At 38.4% G+C, this 19,379-nt stretch overlaps 1 protein-coding gene across 2 annotated transcripts in view; it reads right to left on the bottom strand.

Annotated features, from left to right (window-relative positions):
- LOC150076718 (putative ATP-dependent RNA helicase DDX17) overlaps positions 1 to 10,471 on the bottom strand; it is a 244,366-nt gene extending 233,895 nt beyond the window's left edge. Inside the window, exon 1 of one of the 2 annotated variants that reach the window (XM_090385598.1) lies at positions 10,157 to 10,470. In XM_090385598.1, the coding sequence (XP_090241724.1) occupies positions 10,157 to 10,188 (32 nt within the window). In that variant the 5' untranslated portion in view covers positions 10,189 to 10,470. Of the gene's footprint in view, positions 1 to 10,156 lie in introns of both variants that reach the window. The other variant, XM_090385599.1, reaches the window with a different exon arrangement.
- Positions 10,472 to 19,379: the final 8,908 nt, after the last annotated feature.

Genomic DNA, 19,379 nt, shown 5'->3' on the forward strand with positions numbered 1-19,379 from the left:
AGGATCCCTTCATTCCCCTCACCAATCGTGTTGCTCTTCTCTGTACACGCTCAAGCAAATCTACATCCTTCCTAAAATGAGGCCTCCAGACCTGTACGCAGTACTCAAGGCGTGGCCTGACCATTGCCTTATACAGAGGGACAATCACCTCCTTTTCCCTGCTAGCAAAATTCCTATATATCATTGACAAAACCCCATGACCCGCCCTAGCACCTGTCTGCACTGCTCAGAAAACTTCATATCTGACTGCACAATTACTCCCAAATCTTTTTCATTTTCTACCACCTTAAGTGTAGTACCACACAGTTGGTACGTTTCTCTGGGGTTACTTCTACCCATATGCAGTACTTTGCATTTGTCAAGGTTGAACTTCAGTTGCCACTTCTTAGCCCATCTGCCCAAATTATCTAGATCCTGTTGCAGTAGCACACTGCCATTACTGTCATTAACAACCCTGCCAACCTTTGTGTCATCTGCAAACTTCGACATTAAGCCTGATATACCTTCATCAATATCATTGATAAATACACAAAACAACAGTGGACCCAACACCGAACCCTGTGGGACTCCACTAATAACATTAGTCCACGAAGAGCAGCACCCATTGATTACCACCCTCTGTCTTCTCCCACTTAACCATCCTTTTATCCATTGTAGCAACTTACCCTTAATACCATTCTGCTCCAATTTGTACAGTAGTCTTCCATGCGCAACAGTGTCAAAAGCTTTCCTGAAATCCAAGTATATGATATCAAAATTATTTTTTGCATCCAGTTCCTTTGTGACCACATCATAATAACCAATCAAATTTGTCAGACAAGACTTTCCCTTAACAAACCCATGCTGTGTTTGAATTATTGATGCAGTCTTGTCTAGATGATCCTGCAATGCATCTTTAACCAGCGACTCCATTATTTTACCCGGAACAGAAGTTAAACTAACTGGTCTGTAATTACTCGTGTCACCCTTCGATCCACCTTTGTGAATTGGGGACACATTTGCACATCTCCAGTCCGTGGGAACCTCCCCTGAGTCCAAGGATGCTCTCATAATTATGGCTAAGGGTTTGCTTAGTTGCTTTGCCGCCTCCTTTAAAATAACTGGATAGATCCCATCCACCCCATGTGCCTTTCTTATGTTTAACTTCAACAATTTCTCCTCCACTTCGTTCTCAGTTATTACAAAATCATTAAGCACACTGCTACAATTTGATAACCTTCTTCCATTTTCAAATTGTAATAATTCCTCACGTGTGAATGTAGATGCAAAATACTCATTCAGTTTGTTTGCTATCTGAGCAGGATCATCAACAGTCGAACCATCGATGTCAAGTGGACCAATCATATTCATCCCCTTCCTTTTAGAGTTTATATAAGTAAAGAAATCCTTGCTGTTATTCTTAGCATCTTTTGCCAAAGATTTCTCGTAATCCGCCTTCGCCTGCCGAACCTCCTTTGTGACCTGATTACAGACTAGCTTATATCTGCCACAGGCTTCTGCGTCACCTGATAATTTATATGCATCCCAAGCATTTTTCTTCTCTGTCACGAGTCTCATTAGTTCATTTGATAACCATTTAGGCCTAAACCTTGAACGATATTTCTTAATCGGTATATAAAGTCTAGTCGCTTCCACGATTAATTCTTTGAATGCTTCCCACTTAGAATTTACTGTTTGTAACATCGTCAGTTGATCCCACTGTACAGAATTTAAAAACTGTCTGAGACCACTGTACTCCCCTTTATGGAAGCAAAAACCCTTTCCTTTACCCCTGACGGTAGTTACCTCTTTGAGTAAATCCCACTTCAGCACACTGTGATCACTGCCACCTAGTGGTTCCTTTATCTGCAAATTCTTAATACACGAATGATCACTGCTGATAACCAGATCAAGAGTGTTACTTTCTCTGGTTGCCTCTCGAACATGCTGCTGCAGAAAACAATCATCCAATAACTCCACAAAAGTCTGACTAGTGTGTGAGTGACCAACCCACAAGTTCCAGTCAATATCTGGGAAGTTAAAATCCCTCATTATAAGACATTCTGATTTACTGGCCCACTCTATTTCTCTGTACAATTGTTCATTGTACTCATTCAAGTCATTAGGCCTATAACACACTCCTACTCTTATTTTTCCTTTCGCAGTGCTTATCTCACACCAAACTGACTCAACAGAGCACTGTTCATCTATATTAACTGGGTGCACTTCCTTTGATTTTATGTTTTTCTTAATTAACAGCATAACACCCCCTCCCTTTCTGTCCTGTCTATCCTTTCTGTACACATTGTACTCCCCAAATTCCAGTTCTGCATTCCTTATATCTTTGTGACACCACGTCTCTGCTATCCCAACAATATCCGCCTTTGATGTTTTGACCAACACTTCAAATTCATCAAATTTATTTACTATACTTCTAGCATTGGTATACATGCTCCTATGCCTATTCCTTGTTACCCTAACACATCCCATATACCCAACTATTCCATGATGACTGCCATCCGTCCCTGAAACCCCCAACACCCCTCGCTCCAGGTGGCTTCTTATTCTAATAGAAGTTGTGCAAGAATCACCTTCACCTCTGCCTGCGGTTACTGTTAAACTATTAGTCTTTGTATCCCCCCAAACTAGTAAATACCTGATCGCGCAATAGCAAAACCATGCAATAAAAACTGCACAAATCAGAGGATGACTATGTATATTCATAGCTAAATTTTAAGTTAAATCTGTTTATTTTCATTCTGCAAATTTGGGGGGGAGGCGCAGGAAATTTACGAAAACTTTTAAGGGTACTCAATGTATAAAAGTTTGGGAACCTTTGCCTGCTGTAGATCATCCAAAAAAATTATATATCAAGGTAATGAGGTAGAGAGCATGCTTTAAAGTTTAAAAACAGGACCTGTATATTTGTTATTTCTTGGCACATAGAAAGATATAAGTGGATATTTTTTTTTGGCAGGTGCAAAAAAAAAAAAAAAAAAAAAAACTCTGCCTCCTTTCTTTCATGTAGGATCATTTAGACAAGACTTCAGACACAGCATGCATTTGTTAAGGGGAAATCTTGTCGACCAATCTGATTGGTTACTATGATGTGGCCACAAAGGAACTGGATGCAAAAACTAATTTTGATATCATATACTTGGATTTTAGGAAAGCATTTGATACTGTTGCACATAAAAGACTGCTGTACAAATTAGAGTGGTATGGCATTAAGGGCAAGTTACTGCTATGGATAAAGGGATGGTTGAGTGGGAGAAGACAGCGGAAATCAATGGACACTGCTCTTCGTGGAGTCCACAGGGTTCGGTGTTGGCCCACTGTTTTCTGTATTTATCATTGATACTGATGAAGGTATATCAGGCTTAATGTCCAAGTTGATACAAAGTTTGGTAGGGTTGTTGATGAAAGTAATGGTGGTATGCTGATGCAAGAAACAGGATCAACAAAAGTTAGGAAGAGAGGTGGCAACTGAAGTTTAACATTGACAAATGCAAAGTACAGGTAGCCCTTGGTTTACGACAGTTTGTTTTGCAGCGATTCATAATAACAATTGGTTTGAAACCAGAAGACTAAAAAATCAAAAACTACAAAAAATTTCAAAGATGTACAACTATAATCTCTGGATATGATGTAAAGAAAGAGCACAGTCAATCAGAGATAAGAGTTATTATCATCTAAGCCAATCAGGGATGAGGTGGCTGAAGATAGGAGGATAGGAACACTTAATTCGCTTGTTGGGCCACTATTCTACAGTGTCAATTTGAGTTTTAATTAAAAATCGTTGATTAAATTAATAAAATAAGAGCCACCATGTCACGACCTTCTAGTAAGAGAAGTGCCGTAAAACTAAGTGAATGTGAAAATGTCACTAAAAAGTAACGTAGATCTATCACATTGAAAAAAAAAATAGAGGTAATTCGCAGAATGAAAGATGGTCAGACACATCCTATGTGTGCAGAAGTATGAAATTGCCTCCGTCGACTGCGAGTGCCATAATGAAAAATGCAAATAAAATAAAACAGTCAATGCAACATGCTATGACAGTAAGTGCAACGCAAGTGAGTTATAGCAGACGTAAACTTTTATAAAAAATGGAATAATTATTGTCATTGTGGGTGGTGAATGACTTAATCTAAGTCAATTTTTAATGACTTAATCTGAGTCGATCATCTCAGTCAATTTTTTAAGAATTTAAGAAAAAAAGAGGGTGATGATGAGACATTTTTAGGTAGCAAGGGATGGTTCATGCAATTTAAATCCAGAAGTAATTGCCGCTGTGTGAAATTAAGTGGCAAGATGGCAAGTGCAGATGCTGAGGCAGCTGCAGCATTTCCTAAAGAGTTAAGCCATTGTAGAGGAGCGTAATTATCCTCCTCATCTCATTTTTAATGTTGCCGTGACCTGGCTTTATTGGAAGAAATTGCCATCACGAATCTTGACTGACCATTTAGAGCAGCCTGCACCAGGTTTCAAGGCAGCAAAAGATAGGTTAACACTTCTGCTGGGTGCAAATGTCTCTGGCACATTAAAATTAAAACCAATATTGGTGTACCATTCAGAGACACCCACGTATATCAAGGGTCTGATCAGTCATGTTTCCAGTCTACTGGAAATGGAACAAGAAGGCTTGAGTGACAGAAGAAATCTTGGATTGGTACACAAACTAGTTTTGCCCTACTGTGCTCCATTTTTGTCAGGAGAATTAGTTACCAGCCAAGGCTCTTGGACAATGCCCCTGGCCATCCTGAAAACCTTGCTGTAGTCAGAACATCTCCGGACCTCAGTGTTATTTACATGCCACCAAACACCACTTCAGTTTTGTACCCAATTGACCAGGGGCTAATAGCAACCTTTAAAGCCTCTGCCAAACAGTCATGAAAATGGTGAGTGTTGGACAGGTCAGACAACACTATCAAGGATTATTGGCTGTCATTTGACATTTTGAAGGGCATTAGGCATTAATAATATCAAGCAGCTTGGGAAGAAGTGTCAATGAACTGTTTGAATGGAGTGTGGCACAAACTTCACAAACTCAATTTTATTTTTAGCATTAGCACAGGCATATGATCAAAGAAAGCAAGCTTATACAGCATCAGCAAAAAAAAAAAAAAAAAAAAACTTCCCATTTCACCCATTCATTTGCTCCAAAAGTTTGTCCACTTCTTCCTTGAATTTATTTCAGCTATCAACTTCCACAATGACAGATGGAAGTTTCTTCCAGCAATCAACTAACCGCTGGCTAAAGACCAATTTCTGCAAATCTATTCGATAACTGTCTTTCCTCAATTTCAGTTTATGCCCCCTCAGGTTTGTAATTTGAGCAAGAGGAAGAATCCCATCAGCAATGAGCCTGCCCAATCCATTCAAGGCTTTATACACCTCACCTGGCAGATGCCTATCTCCAGATGCTGCAATTTGCAGAACTTAAGCCTCATTTTAGGAAGGATGTAGATTTGCTTGAGCATGTACAGAGAAGGGCAACAAGATTGGTGAGGGGAATGAAGGGATCCTCTTACCAAGAGAGGCTAAAGTTCTGCAAATTGCAGTGGCTGGAGACTAGGCACCTGCACGGTGATCTGATTGAGGTGTATAAGGCCTTGAATGGGTTGGGCACGCTGAATTCTGATGGGATCCTTCCACTTGTTCAGATTACGAACCTAAGGGGGCATAAATTCAAATTAAGAAAAGACAGATGTAGAATGGATGTGCAGAAATTTGCCTTTAGCCAACAGGTGGTTAATTGCTGGAGCAAACTTCCATCTGTCGTTGTGGAAGTTGATAGGTTAAATAAATTTAAGGAGGAACTGGACAGGCATTTGGAGGGGATGTTTTTTTTTTTTTTTTGGCTGATGCTGCATAAGCTCATACACTTGCTTTCTTGCATCACATGCCACTACTACTACTTTCTTCGTAAGGGCACACCTTTGTTCCCCTCACCAGTCTTAGTGCCCTTCTCTGTACTCGTTCTAGCAACTCTACATCCTTCCTAAAATGAGGCTTTGAGACCTGTATGCAGTATTCTAGGTGTGGCCTGATCACTCCCTTATACAAAGGGATAATCACCTCATATCCCTGCTAGCAAATTCCTGTATATCATTGACAAGACCCCATGACCTACTCAGCCTGTCTGCACTGCTCAGAAAACTTCATATCTGACTGCACAATTACCCCCAGGTCTCTTTCATTCTCCACTATTCTGAGTGTAACACCACCCAGTTGGTAGATTTCTCTGGGGTTACTGCTACCCATATGCAGTACTCAATGTTAAACTTCAGTTGCCACTTTGCAGCCAATCTGCCCAACATTTACAGATCCTGTTGCAGCAGCATGCTGTCATTACTGTTATTAACAACCCTGCCAACCTTTGTATCATCTGCAGACTTTGACATTAAGCCTGATATATCTTCATCAACATCACTGATGAACATACAAAACAACAATGGGCCCAACACCAAACCCTGGGGGACACCACTAATAACCTTAGTCCACAAAGAGCAGCATCCATTGATTACAACTGTCTTCTCCCACTCAACCATCCTTTTATCCATTGTAGCAACTTGCCATTAATGCCATACTGCTCTAATTTGTACAGTAGTCTTCCACGTGCAACAGTATCAAAAGCTTTCCTGAAATCCAAGTATATGATATCAAAATTATTTTTTGCATGTTATTGTATCCTTTGTGACCACGTTATAGTATCCAATCAAATTGGTCAGACAAGCCCTCCCCTTAACAGACCCATTTGCCCATTTCCCCTTTAAATTCATTTAAACTGGCAAATTCCTCAGCACCAGAACAAAATTCTTTTCAAGAAATCACCTACCTGCTGGCTAAAAGCAAATTTGCAGACATCTATCCTACACCATCCGTTCTCAATTTAAACTTATGCCCCTCCATGTTGTTCGAGCAAGTGAAAAGATGCCATCATCATTTAGCTTACTTAATCCATTCAAACCCTTAAACATCTCAATAACATCTCCTTGAAGCTGCCTTTGCTAGATGCTGCAATTAGGAGAAGCATGCAATTAGCATGTTAGATGCTGCAATTAGCAGAAGCAAAGTCTTTCCTGGTAAGAATACCCTTTTATTTCCCTCACTTTTGTTCCCCATATTCTCCGCAACAATTCCAACAGATCCAAATCCCTCTAAAATGAGGCTTCCACACCTGTATGCAGTATCAAGATGTGGCCTAACTTCTGCCTTATACACAGTACTGCCATAAATACTGTCACACAAGTTACTGCATGTAGCCACAAAATAAAGACACGAGAACTCAAAACTGGGGGTTTATTCTGGAAAACCCAACAAATGAAGCAACACAATGCTCATTCAAAGTGCCCTCCCCTTGTTTTTACACAAGACCTCAAACATTCCGGCCATTCATCAATAGAAGTACACACAACATCCAGCAGGAAATTGTGCCACAGGATGCTCCAGTGATCTCTTCAGGCTCTCCAATGTGGCATGTCTTTTACCATAGATCATTCCTTCCAAAATAGCCCACAAACAGTAATCAAGTGGATTAAGATCTAGGCTGGCAGGAGGCCATTTGTCATGCTTGATGAACTCAGGCACATTCTCTGTCAGCCATGTTTGGGTGATCTTTGCCTTGTGGGCAGGCGCTGAGTCCTGTTGAAAGATCCCAGTGCTGACCATTGAAGAAAGTTTGATTGAGAGGTCTCACATGTGGATCCAGAATATCATTCAGGTAAATCCTTGCACTGGTTTTCACCCCTGAACACAAAAATGCATCTTTGTTACACCATAGGAGTCTACCCACCAAACCATCACTGATGCTGGATGATGACCCCTTTCAAACCTTTTAACAGTCTGATATGTCTCTGCAGAACTATGGGCATTCATGTTGTCATTTTGACAGTCATAAATCTCCTCAATAGTAAAAATCTTTTCATCTGTGAAGAGTATCTGTCGATACTTACTATTCGCGTACTGACACTGCAGTGCCTTCTAATCTTTTTTGCCTACATTCCAGAGCTGGAGTTAGGAACTGTCCTGTTTTCCTGCAGTAGGCACTCATCCCTAGATCAGTTTTAATTATGCATGACATTGATCTTGGTGATATTTCCATTTCTCTGGACGTGATTTTCTGTTTTTGTAGGAGATTCCTATGAATTCTGTTCTCCACCGCCTTGATAGCTGAAGGGCTCCTCACAGTTCTTGGGCAGCGGGACTGTGGCCTGTCATCAATTCTCTGTTGTTCATTGTACCTATAAATTGCCATGTAGACAAAGCTTCGGCTTATTCCAAGTGGTTTCAGAAGTTTGAATATTGTATGTGCATCATGTCCTGCCTTATGGAGACCTATGACAGTAGTCCTGTTTTCTTTATCTTCCCATTCCATTCTCACTCGCTTTCTTTACTAGTTGATGATACCTGTTAAAGAAAACCATATATTAATACTACACACTATGCAAAACCCACAGCTCTGTGATATCATTTTCTATTTTTACGGGAGTCTTACTTTTGTGGCAGTATTTATGGCAGTACTGGGTACAACATGATAATCACCTCCTTATTCCTGATGATAAATTTCCTGTATTTGACTGAGAAAAACACGGACTGTCCTTGCAGCCTGTTTGCATTGCTCAGAGAACTTCATACCTCACTACAATTATCCTCATGTCTTTTTTCATTCTCCACTATCCCGAGTGTGGTACCACACGGTATATTAATCTGGGATTGCTGTTGCCCATATGCAATACCTTAAAGTTATCAATGTTAAATTTCAGGTTATGCTCCAGAACATGACTACACCCCCCCCCCACCTACTTTGGAAAGAAATCGAGGAAGAAGGCAATGATTGACTGGTGAAGGCACCCCACTAACTGCTTACCCACTTTCCCCCTTGCCTGCACATTACTGGGGGATGTCATGTGACATCACAATATGTCTGAGCTGAAGTGAAGAAAAAGAACTGACAATAGGGAGTAAAAAATTGGTGAATAGAAATGTAATTTTTTTGAACAACTAAAACTAGTTGTGTCTGGTGTTAAACAACTAACACTAGTATATTACTAGATGATTTCATGTGCATTAACAATGCGAATTGCTCATGCATGTCAAGAGAAATGCTCTTTTTTTTTTTTTTTTTTTTTTTTTCAGGGGCTGCACCCCCAAACCCCTGCTTTTCTGGCTGTACCTTACTAGATGACTTCACACAATGCAGTGCCTCGGGTGTTCTGGAGATAAGAGAAATTTCATTGCCACTTCTCAGCTGTTGTTGTTGTTATTTGGTTTTTACGAGCATTAGCAACTAAGGCCATATTGCTCCGGGGATATGCGGTGGTCATTCCCTGATCTTTCCGCATCCTCTGTATTTGGTGGTCACGGGCTCGAACCCCGGTCTAATCAAGAAGTGTGTGCTATGCACTGCTGCTCCTGCCCACCTGGCTACGGAGGCGCCACACTTCTCAGTCATCTGCCTAATTGTCCCAGTTCTTGTTGCAGTAACATACCCTGATTACTCATTAACCACTCCACCAATCTTGTTTGAAAACTTAGACATAAGCCTGATATGCCTTTAAATACTAAAAATAACAATGGGCCCGAAGTTGCAGAGGTGAGCAAGAAGATTGGTTGGGGAAGGTGGGAAGCAAGGATATTCTTACTAAGGAAGACTAGGGTCTGTATAATAAAATCTCTGGTCACTAATGCATATGACCCAGCTGAAGTGTATACAGCTTCAAATGGGCTAAATACATCTTTATTCTTTCTGAAATGAAACACACAGGGCTGCATAAATTTACACTAGAAAACAATGGGTACTATTCATATAGAAATTTGAATTCTACCAAAATGTAATCAATGGTAGGAATAAACTTCCACATAGTGTTGTGGAGGTGGGTAATACAGATTGGAAGTATGAACAAAGTATTGGAAGGAAGGAGTAAATGGTTTTTTTTTTTGGTTTTTTTTGTGGTAATGTCTTGCTTTCTCTTCCTCGCAACATATTTCTAATACTAACACCAAATCATCTGCATTGCGAAATTCTATTAATATATTTCGATATCATTTCCTTATAATCATCTGAAAATACCTTGACACTTAGTATTCAATAATGTTGAAGTACTTTATTAGCTCTCCAGTTCTAACATGTCATTAAAGATTAGAATATGAAGCGCTGTTACAAAATACTTACCCTCGACGACTTGGTCTACCTCTGAATGCCATTATGTAAAATTTAAGGAGTAAATTATTTAAAATGCACAATTTCTATTCTTAGGAAGCGCTGAAACCAATGCAACACAAAATGGCGGTTATACAGGAATGGAATTTTACTTCTAACTGCAATTATGGGTTCACTACTTATTCAGAAATTTTATTAAAATAAATAAATTTTGACTAAGTTTAAGTGATAATCATAAATTAATATTTAATCATACATTAAAGCATTAATTATGTGTATGAGAATTTAATTCCAAAATGTACTTCCTAAAGTCTTTATGACGCCGCTTTCTCTGACGTCACACGAAAAGTGCATGGCACGAAGAGAAAGACGTAAAAAGAATGAGTTCGCAAAATCGAATCAAATTATAGTTTGCAGGAAGTTATAGAAAATCTATGAAAAAAATAGGCTGGCGTACGCAGAATATTATTATTATCATTAGTCATATATCAATATTATTAATTTATTTATTTAAGTCTGCTATTGTGATTATTGTTGTTTCCTATCAGATATATTATACATTGTATTCCAATGAAAATAAAATACAAATCAAATTTAAAAAAAAAAAAACGTGAAATTTTTAAAAAGTCAACATTTTGACAAAAAAAAAATGTGTGTTTGTGATTGTGCTAAGCACGCATAGCGGAAGTTAAGTGAAACTTCTTTAGGCGAACATTTATCACTTGACCGAGGATCCCGTATGAATGCCACAAACGAATCTGCTTGAATGGGAATATCGGAGATCGAGATGTTCCGTTATCAAATCTAGTTTCGTCAAGTGCTGTGGAATCGAACGACATTTAATACCATTTGACTAAGATAGAGCCGGAATCACTTTGTTCTTGAGAGAGCCACGAAAGCTGTTACAGGCCGACATTTGACTTACATCCTCATTTGGAAATGCTGTATGAACGGAGCAATATGGCCTTAGTTGCTAATGCTCCTAAAAACCAAATAAACAAACAACAACAACAACAGCTGTATGAAGAAGAGAGTGACTGCGAGCTACTAAAATCGTCACCTCGTTCTTGAACCAAAGCCGTTCACACATGGAGCAGACTCAACCGAAATCATTATCCTGGAATGTACGTTAAACTTTGCGTGGATGCTTTGGTTTTCTTAAGATCCAGTTGCAGTTCTTGCTGTGTATTACGTGTTGAGCGATTTGATGGCGTACTTCTGGCAATCGGTTTTGACTTCTTCGCTTTCCGTTTACGACTGGGCTTCGAGGACTCTTTATCGTTTTCATTCACAGCATCAACTTCCATGACTCCTTCCAAATTCACTTCTAACATTTCTGGGGAGATGTAAGGCTCTTCTCCAGCTTTTTTGTTCAACTCCATTTCACGTGTAATTTTTTCCGCTGCCAAATTAACTTAGATCTCTCTCCCTTGTACTCAATGAAGGTGGTTTCGGTGGTCGCGTTGCACGTATCCGTGCTCTATACGCCTTACAACGCTCACTATTTGTCTTCAACGTGTTGAATTATAAATTTTTTTCAGTCAAAATTTTTTCTTTAATACAGTGGAGGATGGCAAAAGAAATATCATGACGCAATCAGTAGGGGTACTGATTGGGTTATGCATCGCACGTGCCTGGTACAATGGTGATGGGGTAAATCATTTAGTGTCTTTTTTTCATGACAATTTTTGTCAATCCGCGGATGCATTGTACGTGCAGTGAGCTATACCCCTTACAACGCTCACTAAGTGGACCCCAGCTTTACTATCGACACTACATGACAAAATCCCGTTCATTATACGACATGTAGTAAGCACCGGGCATTGTGATCACGTTTACGAATTGAATTTTAATTCTATTAACGGCGATCCTTCTTAATAAACGAAAATAGGAGGAATATATCCACAGACTATAAAAGTAAAACATATAAAGCACAGATTTACACTAATGGTGGCTGCCTATTTCAATGCTCCGCATTAATGATCAAGAATTTCGGACCATCGAGTTTCCAGATAGCGCCAAGTAGTGTTTCTAAATAAAATTATTCGAAGCACATGTAAGTAAAATTTCAAGTGTCTATCTCATGGGGAATGCTGGAAATTCCTATATCGAACCTAACGTTGTCCCTATGGTAGTGACCAATGGTCAACCATAGGATTGACACTAGAGAGGCTGTATCGTCACACTCGATCATCTGCCGTTTTGATTTCCGGATTTATTTACTGGGCTGTGTGCTCTCCTTGACCGAAAAGACTGTGGACTTTCTTTTCAGACCATTTTCACAAATTAATTTGACAGTATTTCTTGAGGCATACCGCCTTTGTTCTCTGCCATATTGGATAGTGTTACGATATCGTAACTTCCAAGACCTATTACCCCGTCGAGACAAATCATCAATGAACGCCAGCGAAACCAGCATCAGCTGCTGAAATCGCTTCTCTGAATCGGAATCATCAGTATTCCCAAAAAATTCTTTCCCCCCCCCGTCCCCATGCTAAGTATATGCAGGTTAGTAATCGCCTTCAAACTCAAATAATTAATCAACTACCCAACGGATTCCAAAAATAAGCACCTCAAAACATCCATCACGCCTTCCCTTAAGATAAAAGCATCCTTATTTGTATCAATCTGCCTTACTCTCAAAATTACACCATGGACCCTAATCACTACCCTGGAAAAGGGGCTTTCCACATATTAATTGAACTATAGCTTTTCACTGGCAGCTGTTGGGAAAGAAATAACCATCCCAACAGGATGAGCAGCATATAAATATACGCTCCCAGTGCCTTATATGCACCGAAGAGATTTTTCATTGAATTTTCTCTCAAAAAGATTAGGCACACCAATCCCAGCACTGTTCCTATGTGGTAGAGTGACATATACAACTGCTGATTCTCTGTAACTACACCACCCACAGACTTAGCACAGGTCTCAAAAGAATCAGTATCATTGGTTACCTGTGACAGGATCCCATTTTCCATAGAAACAAATTTATTGACAAAAATTGGAGGCAAAATTTTTCAGTATCTATGTTGCAGCAACCACCTCCAAGAGGAGATTTAGTTTATCCTTCACCTTCATCCAACTACTTTTCTGGATAAGAAATAAACCTACCAGTATCAGTTTGATCTCCTTTTTCCATTAAGACTAACTATACCCTTCTAGGACCGCACCATCAAAATTGATGATAAAAAAGACTTGTCCTTGAAATTGCATCAGTTTTCATCCGATTTTGAGGAATTTCAAAGAACATAAACAATAACCAATTACCGCAGCGCTAAAAGTAAGCCATGGGTCCAACTATTATCCAACTCTCTTCTGAAAACCACACCTAGAACAAAAACCAAAAGGGAACGCACAAAGTGCAGGGCCTTGGGCAATAGATGCACAGATAAGAGAAGACCGATGGTGCAGGTTGACAGGTTGGATCATCAGGAATTCCCAGAACTAGAACAGCTGAGGGAAATTATTGATCAAGAAAGAGAGGCAAACCCAACTAGCAAATGAAACATAAGTATGCTCCCAACTGCTACAGCATCTGTGTGCTGTTGATGACTCCAGCCAGGTGCACATCTGCAGTAGCAAAGCAGAAGATACAATAACCAAAAATAACAATTACATTAATAAAGAGGATACAACTGACTACTTAACATCTATAAATGAAGTGACATTACAGCTTAAATGTGGCATGGTGGCCTATATCACCCATGAGGCAAATAACATAACAATGTCTGCCATAAACTTTATTATGGATAAATGGACTGAAATGGAAGCAATAAAAACAACTCTCATCATAGAAAAAGAGGAATTAAAAGTAAGCGCAGAAGAACTCAAAAAACAAGTTCACTACCAAAAATACCATTTTCAAGTCCTATCGGACTCCTCTAAGAAGACATATGCCACCACTTTGCAACAGGGATTGAAAACTGTGAAGTCCAAAATTTACTCTAACTCTATTGCTTCCCCACAACTTGCAGGAGATAACTATATTGTAAGACAACCTAGATTAAATGAACAGCATCAAACTTCCCAGACAACTCCAAAACAAAATGTATTGATCATACGTCCATAAATAAATGCAAAATGGGATCAAGTAATGAAATCAAAAACACAGTTTCAAACACACTGAGAGAAGAGTACAGAAATGTTAAAATAAGATCTTTAAGCACAATTAAGAATAAAGGCATTGTTCTGAAAACCAGAGCCGTGCCAAGAGTGAGGCAAACGAGGTTCTTGCCACAAAGGAAAGATTAAATAATTGCTAACGTTGCCATGATTAACAGTAGGGCGCAATTTTTCAGTTTTGCCTCATGTACTGAAATGGCTCGGCACGGCACTGCTGGAAACTACTAGCTCTGGTGATCTAAACAAGATTGCATCTTCTGAGCCAATTATCAAACAAGGTCTCTCTACAGCCAAGTCAAAGATGAATGATCCCACGATACTTGTGTATGATGCTCCAAAAGAATTATCAAAAGATCATATCATATCTGACATATATCAAAAAAACCTACAGAATTTGGGCTTCAAATTTGATGAAGTCAAAGAATCCATCAATCTCAGGTTTAATACAGGATTTAAAGGCAACTCAACAAATTGGATCATTGGTTTTCCTGTAAAATCTCTAAAATGTCTTTTTGAATAGGACAGACTTTATTTTGGGTAGCAACGCCATAAATACCGTCGGTTTACAATAGTTAACAAATGATTTAGATGTCTGGCTCTTGGCCATTCATCCCACAACTGTAATCAAAAAGTAGTGTCGTTTGGTCATTGTGCCATGGGATGACATGCATACGCAGATTGTCCTCAAAAACAGAATAGACCAAAATCCATCAACTGCAAGAGGCGTCATAAGGATTACAATCATTCTGTAAAAAACACTTCGTGTCCAGAATATTAGAGCATTGGAGCAGGCAAAGCAAGAACCATAAATGAGTAACATCAACCAGACCTATGCCCTTAATGCAACTTTCCCTAACCATGGATATCACTGTACTGCAACTGAATGCTCATCGCTCCAGGAATGTCACAGATGAAGACAGACTTGCCATCACTAAGAATTCCTATGACCTGCTCTGCTTACAAGAACCCTATTTTTCCAGAAGCCCCCATGGACACAACTCAAAACTAATGCTTTTCCTAACCTCTGCCCAGATTATACATGCTGATGCATAACATCTAAAATTTGTAATAGTGGCATTTCCTATTAACTTGACATAACAGTTATTTCTTCCCTGTGTATTCTAAATGCTACATGTGTACAAATTTCATCACTTTCTCATGCTTTCTATTTGGTATCACTCTGCTGTCCTCCATCTGAAGATTAGCATTAGTGAAGACACATAATGCAAGAAAGCAAGCTTATAGCAAGCAACAAATTCAAGAAAGAGCTTCTCCGGTCTTAAAGGATCTCATTAAATGGGCAACTGTCAACAAACTCCATCCAAAACCCGGCTCATGATCATTAAAGGTCAACTAAGTATCCATCGTCCTCCTATCTTGAAAATAGCTAACAAGCAAATACGATATGTCAAGCTCTTAAAACATTTTGGTATGATCATTGCTGATAGACTCAATTTTAGTCTCCATGTAAACCACCTAATAGATAAAATCAAGGAATTTGCTATGGCTATTGTTAGGATTACGAGAACTGACTGGGGGTTGGATGTAGAGTTCTTTTCTTATATTACAAGGCAGTATTTATACTTATTGCAGCCTATGCTGCTCCGGTTTGTTATGACAGAATTAAGAACGTCAAACTGAAATCAAAACTACTCTCCTTGTAAAGATCCGTGATTCTTACAATGCTCCATGACTCCAGGACTGTCTCAACTGAGGCCTGCAGGTCATAGCTGGACTACTTCCTCTGGACTTGCACATTTTACGTCGTGCCTTCTGCTACACTCCAATACATCAGACCTCCATGGAATTCTCCTTAATACAGAATGATGTACTTGCAGGTACCAAAGCTGAAAAAAATAATAAAATAAATTTTAATAAAAACTTTAATAAAAATTTGGCAAGATCATTCGGATACAATCCCTAAAGTCAGAACTACATCTAAATTTATACCAGATGTCTCCTTTACTGCCAACAAGAAAAATTCCGTATGGTTGTTTCCAATCCTCTACACATCATTTATCATAACCGGATATGGCTCTTTTAACTGCAAACTCTATCATTCAGAATAAGCAATACCGATTCTTGCCTTTGTCTCCAACTGGAAGACTGGAACCACTTGCTATATCACTGCCCTGTGTGCACTGACCTACGGAAATCCCTACATGACTTTATAAACGCCTTCTCACCTGGCAACGAAAAACATCTAGCAGAATATGCCTCACACCTTGGAATACTACAACAATTTGATTCTGATTTATTTGCTAGAAGAAAACTTCTGTTGGCCAATCCCACGTCAGCTTCACCTCCAACTCCTGTGGTCCTCTAGTACCTTCAATAATGTCGTCAGCCTCAACAGTGAGTGGTGTCTTGCAAAACTAAAATATTGTCATTTTGAATGACTCTTAGAAGATCATCTCTTTGAAGATCCACCCTATATTGATCCAGTTTTTTTTTTTTTTTTTTTACTTTTATCCCCTCAGGCCTGGGCAACTGGATTATTGCTGGCACCCATTGGTATTGTACCGCCTCCAGTGGGTGCGGGATTTGTGCAATCATTGAGAATTCACTTTTATTTTATTATTATTATTATTATTTATGATTTATTTATATATTTTTATTATTTTTTTAAAAATGTATTTATATATTTTTTATTTTTTTTATTATTATTTTTATTATTTTTTTATTTGTTTATGTATTTTTTATTTTTATTATTATTATTTAAATTAATTATTTTTATTTTTTAAAATCATTTTATCATTTTTATTTTGCTTTCCTTCTATTTTCTTTAGCCGGTTTTTTTTTTATTTATCTTATTTTATTTTATTTATGATTTTATTTTATATTTACAATCATTACTTTTTTTTTCTTCCTTTTAATAATAATTTTTTTATCTTATTTTATTTTACTTCATCTTCATAATAATAATAATAATAATAATAATATACACATTCGGTGGCCACTGGCACTGTTTGGCTTCAATGCATTTATTGTTCATCCCATCCTATTTTAGCTGTTTACCTAGTTGTACAATACAATATTGTTTTAAAAAGGAACTCAGGATTTCATCCTTTAAAGCAAAATAGACGAATTTATAAATGGGAAAGGAAATAAACCTCCACTTCAAATACAGGCTTCATATTTTTAAATACAGTCCATTCACTTCCATGGAAATAGAAAGGTTATTCTTTGCGTATAAAATGATCTTGGACGAGAAACACTGAAAATTTACAATCGCCCACTTTAAGAATATGTTATTGTGTACAGTAACAAAAATTATTCCAGGGGTGTGTTTGAAAGAGAAAACTTTTCATAAACGGTTTTATCACTTTAATACGTTGAATGCAAAGAAATACTAAAATATACATATTTTAGATATTTTAGTGCATATTTGACCTGTTTTTTAATGCATATAACCAGATTTCCTGAGCTGGATATCATCGTCCTTCCCTTGGTGATTCCCCCCCCTCTCTCTCTCTCTCTCTCTCTCTCTCTCTCTCTCTCTCTTAGGTTGACTCGGTAAATTTTTTTGGCTAGTGCAGCATAAGCCTGAGGCTTCCTTGCATCATATTGCTAATAATAATAATAATAATAATAATAATAATAATAATAATAATTTTTATTTATTAAGAGAATTCGTTTACAATAAATGATAAATAATCATTACATTACAATAAATGATAAAAGATAAATAATAATAATAATAATAATAATAATAATAATAATAATAGAGTGAAATTATGCCAAAGTATAAGTTCGTAAAACCTATGTAACAGTGTTGGGCACAGGCTCGTGGTGGGGAGATAAGTTAGATACTTGTCATCCACAACGTATCTAACTTATACCACCTAGAAAAGTCCTTACGGGGTTTCAGGAGTGCCTCTTCGATTGGTTCGAGTTTCTCGATGCCAAGAGGAAAATTTGATGGACCACGTCCACATGGTAGCGATGATTTAATCAAATGGGTTTCCACCATAGCAGCGAACAATATAGGTTAGCTATAAGCCACATTTATGGGTTAGCTATATTTTTTTTTTACTTTTATAAGTCAGAAAATGCAAGCCAGATCGTTAAAAAAACATCGTTGAAAAGGTAAAAAAAAAAAAAAATAAATAAAATAAATAAATAACCACAGGGTGCCTTACCCAGTCAACAGTCAGCCAAGATAGTTCCGTGGCAAGCCAAGAAAATTGCTGATTGCCTCTTTAGCATTAGCATTAGCATTAGCATTAGCATTAGCAGAGGCATTTGATGCAAGAAAGCAAGCTTATGCAGCATCAGCCAAAAAAAAAAAAAAAAATAAAGTAAAATAAATAAATAAAAAATAACCACTTCCACTTCACCCATCTGTTCGTTCGAAATACCTGTCCAGCTGAGCCTTAAACTTATTTAGGCTATCAACTTCCACGACAAGAGGTGGAAGTCTGTTCCACCTACCAACCACCCGCTGGCTAAAGGCAAATTTCCGCACGTCTATCCTACATCTGTCTTTCCTCAATTTGAATTTATGCCCTCCCAGGTGATTATTCTGAGCAAGAGGAAGAATCCCATCAGCATTGAGCACGCTCAAACCATTCAAGGCTTTGTACACCTCTATCAGATCACATCGCTGGTGCCTAGTCTCCAGACACTGTAATTTGCAAAACTTAAGCCTTTCTTCGTAAGAGCACCCCTTTGTTCCATTCACTAATCTTGTTGCCCTTCTCTGTACTCGTTCCAGCAGCTCTACATCCTTCTTGAAATGAGGCCTCCAGGTCTGTATACAGTACTTTAGGTGTGGCCTGACCATTGCCTTATACAAGGGAATAATCACCTCCTTATCCCTGCTAGAAAAATTCCTATATATCATTGACAATACACCATGAACTACTCTTGCAGACCGTCTACACTGCTCAGAGAACTTCATATCTGCCTGCACAACCACCCCCAGGTCCCTTTCATTCTCTACCACTGTCAGTGTAGTACCACAAAGTTGATACGTTGCTCTGGGGTTGCTGTTTCCCATATGTAGTACTTTACATTTGTCAATGTTAAACTTCATTTGCCACCTCTCAGCCCATCTGCTCAACCTTTCCAGATCCTGTTGCAGCAGCATAGTGTCAGTGGTGTCCTT

Source organism: Mastigoproctus giganteus, chromosome 12 (genome assembly GCF_048544385.1).
Source record: "Mastigoproctus giganteus isolate SK-2022 chromosome 12, ASM4854438v1, whole genome shotgun sequence".
NCBI lineage: Eukaryota > Metazoa > Arthropoda > Arachnida > Uropygi > Thelyphonidae > Mastigoproctus > Mastigoproctus giganteus.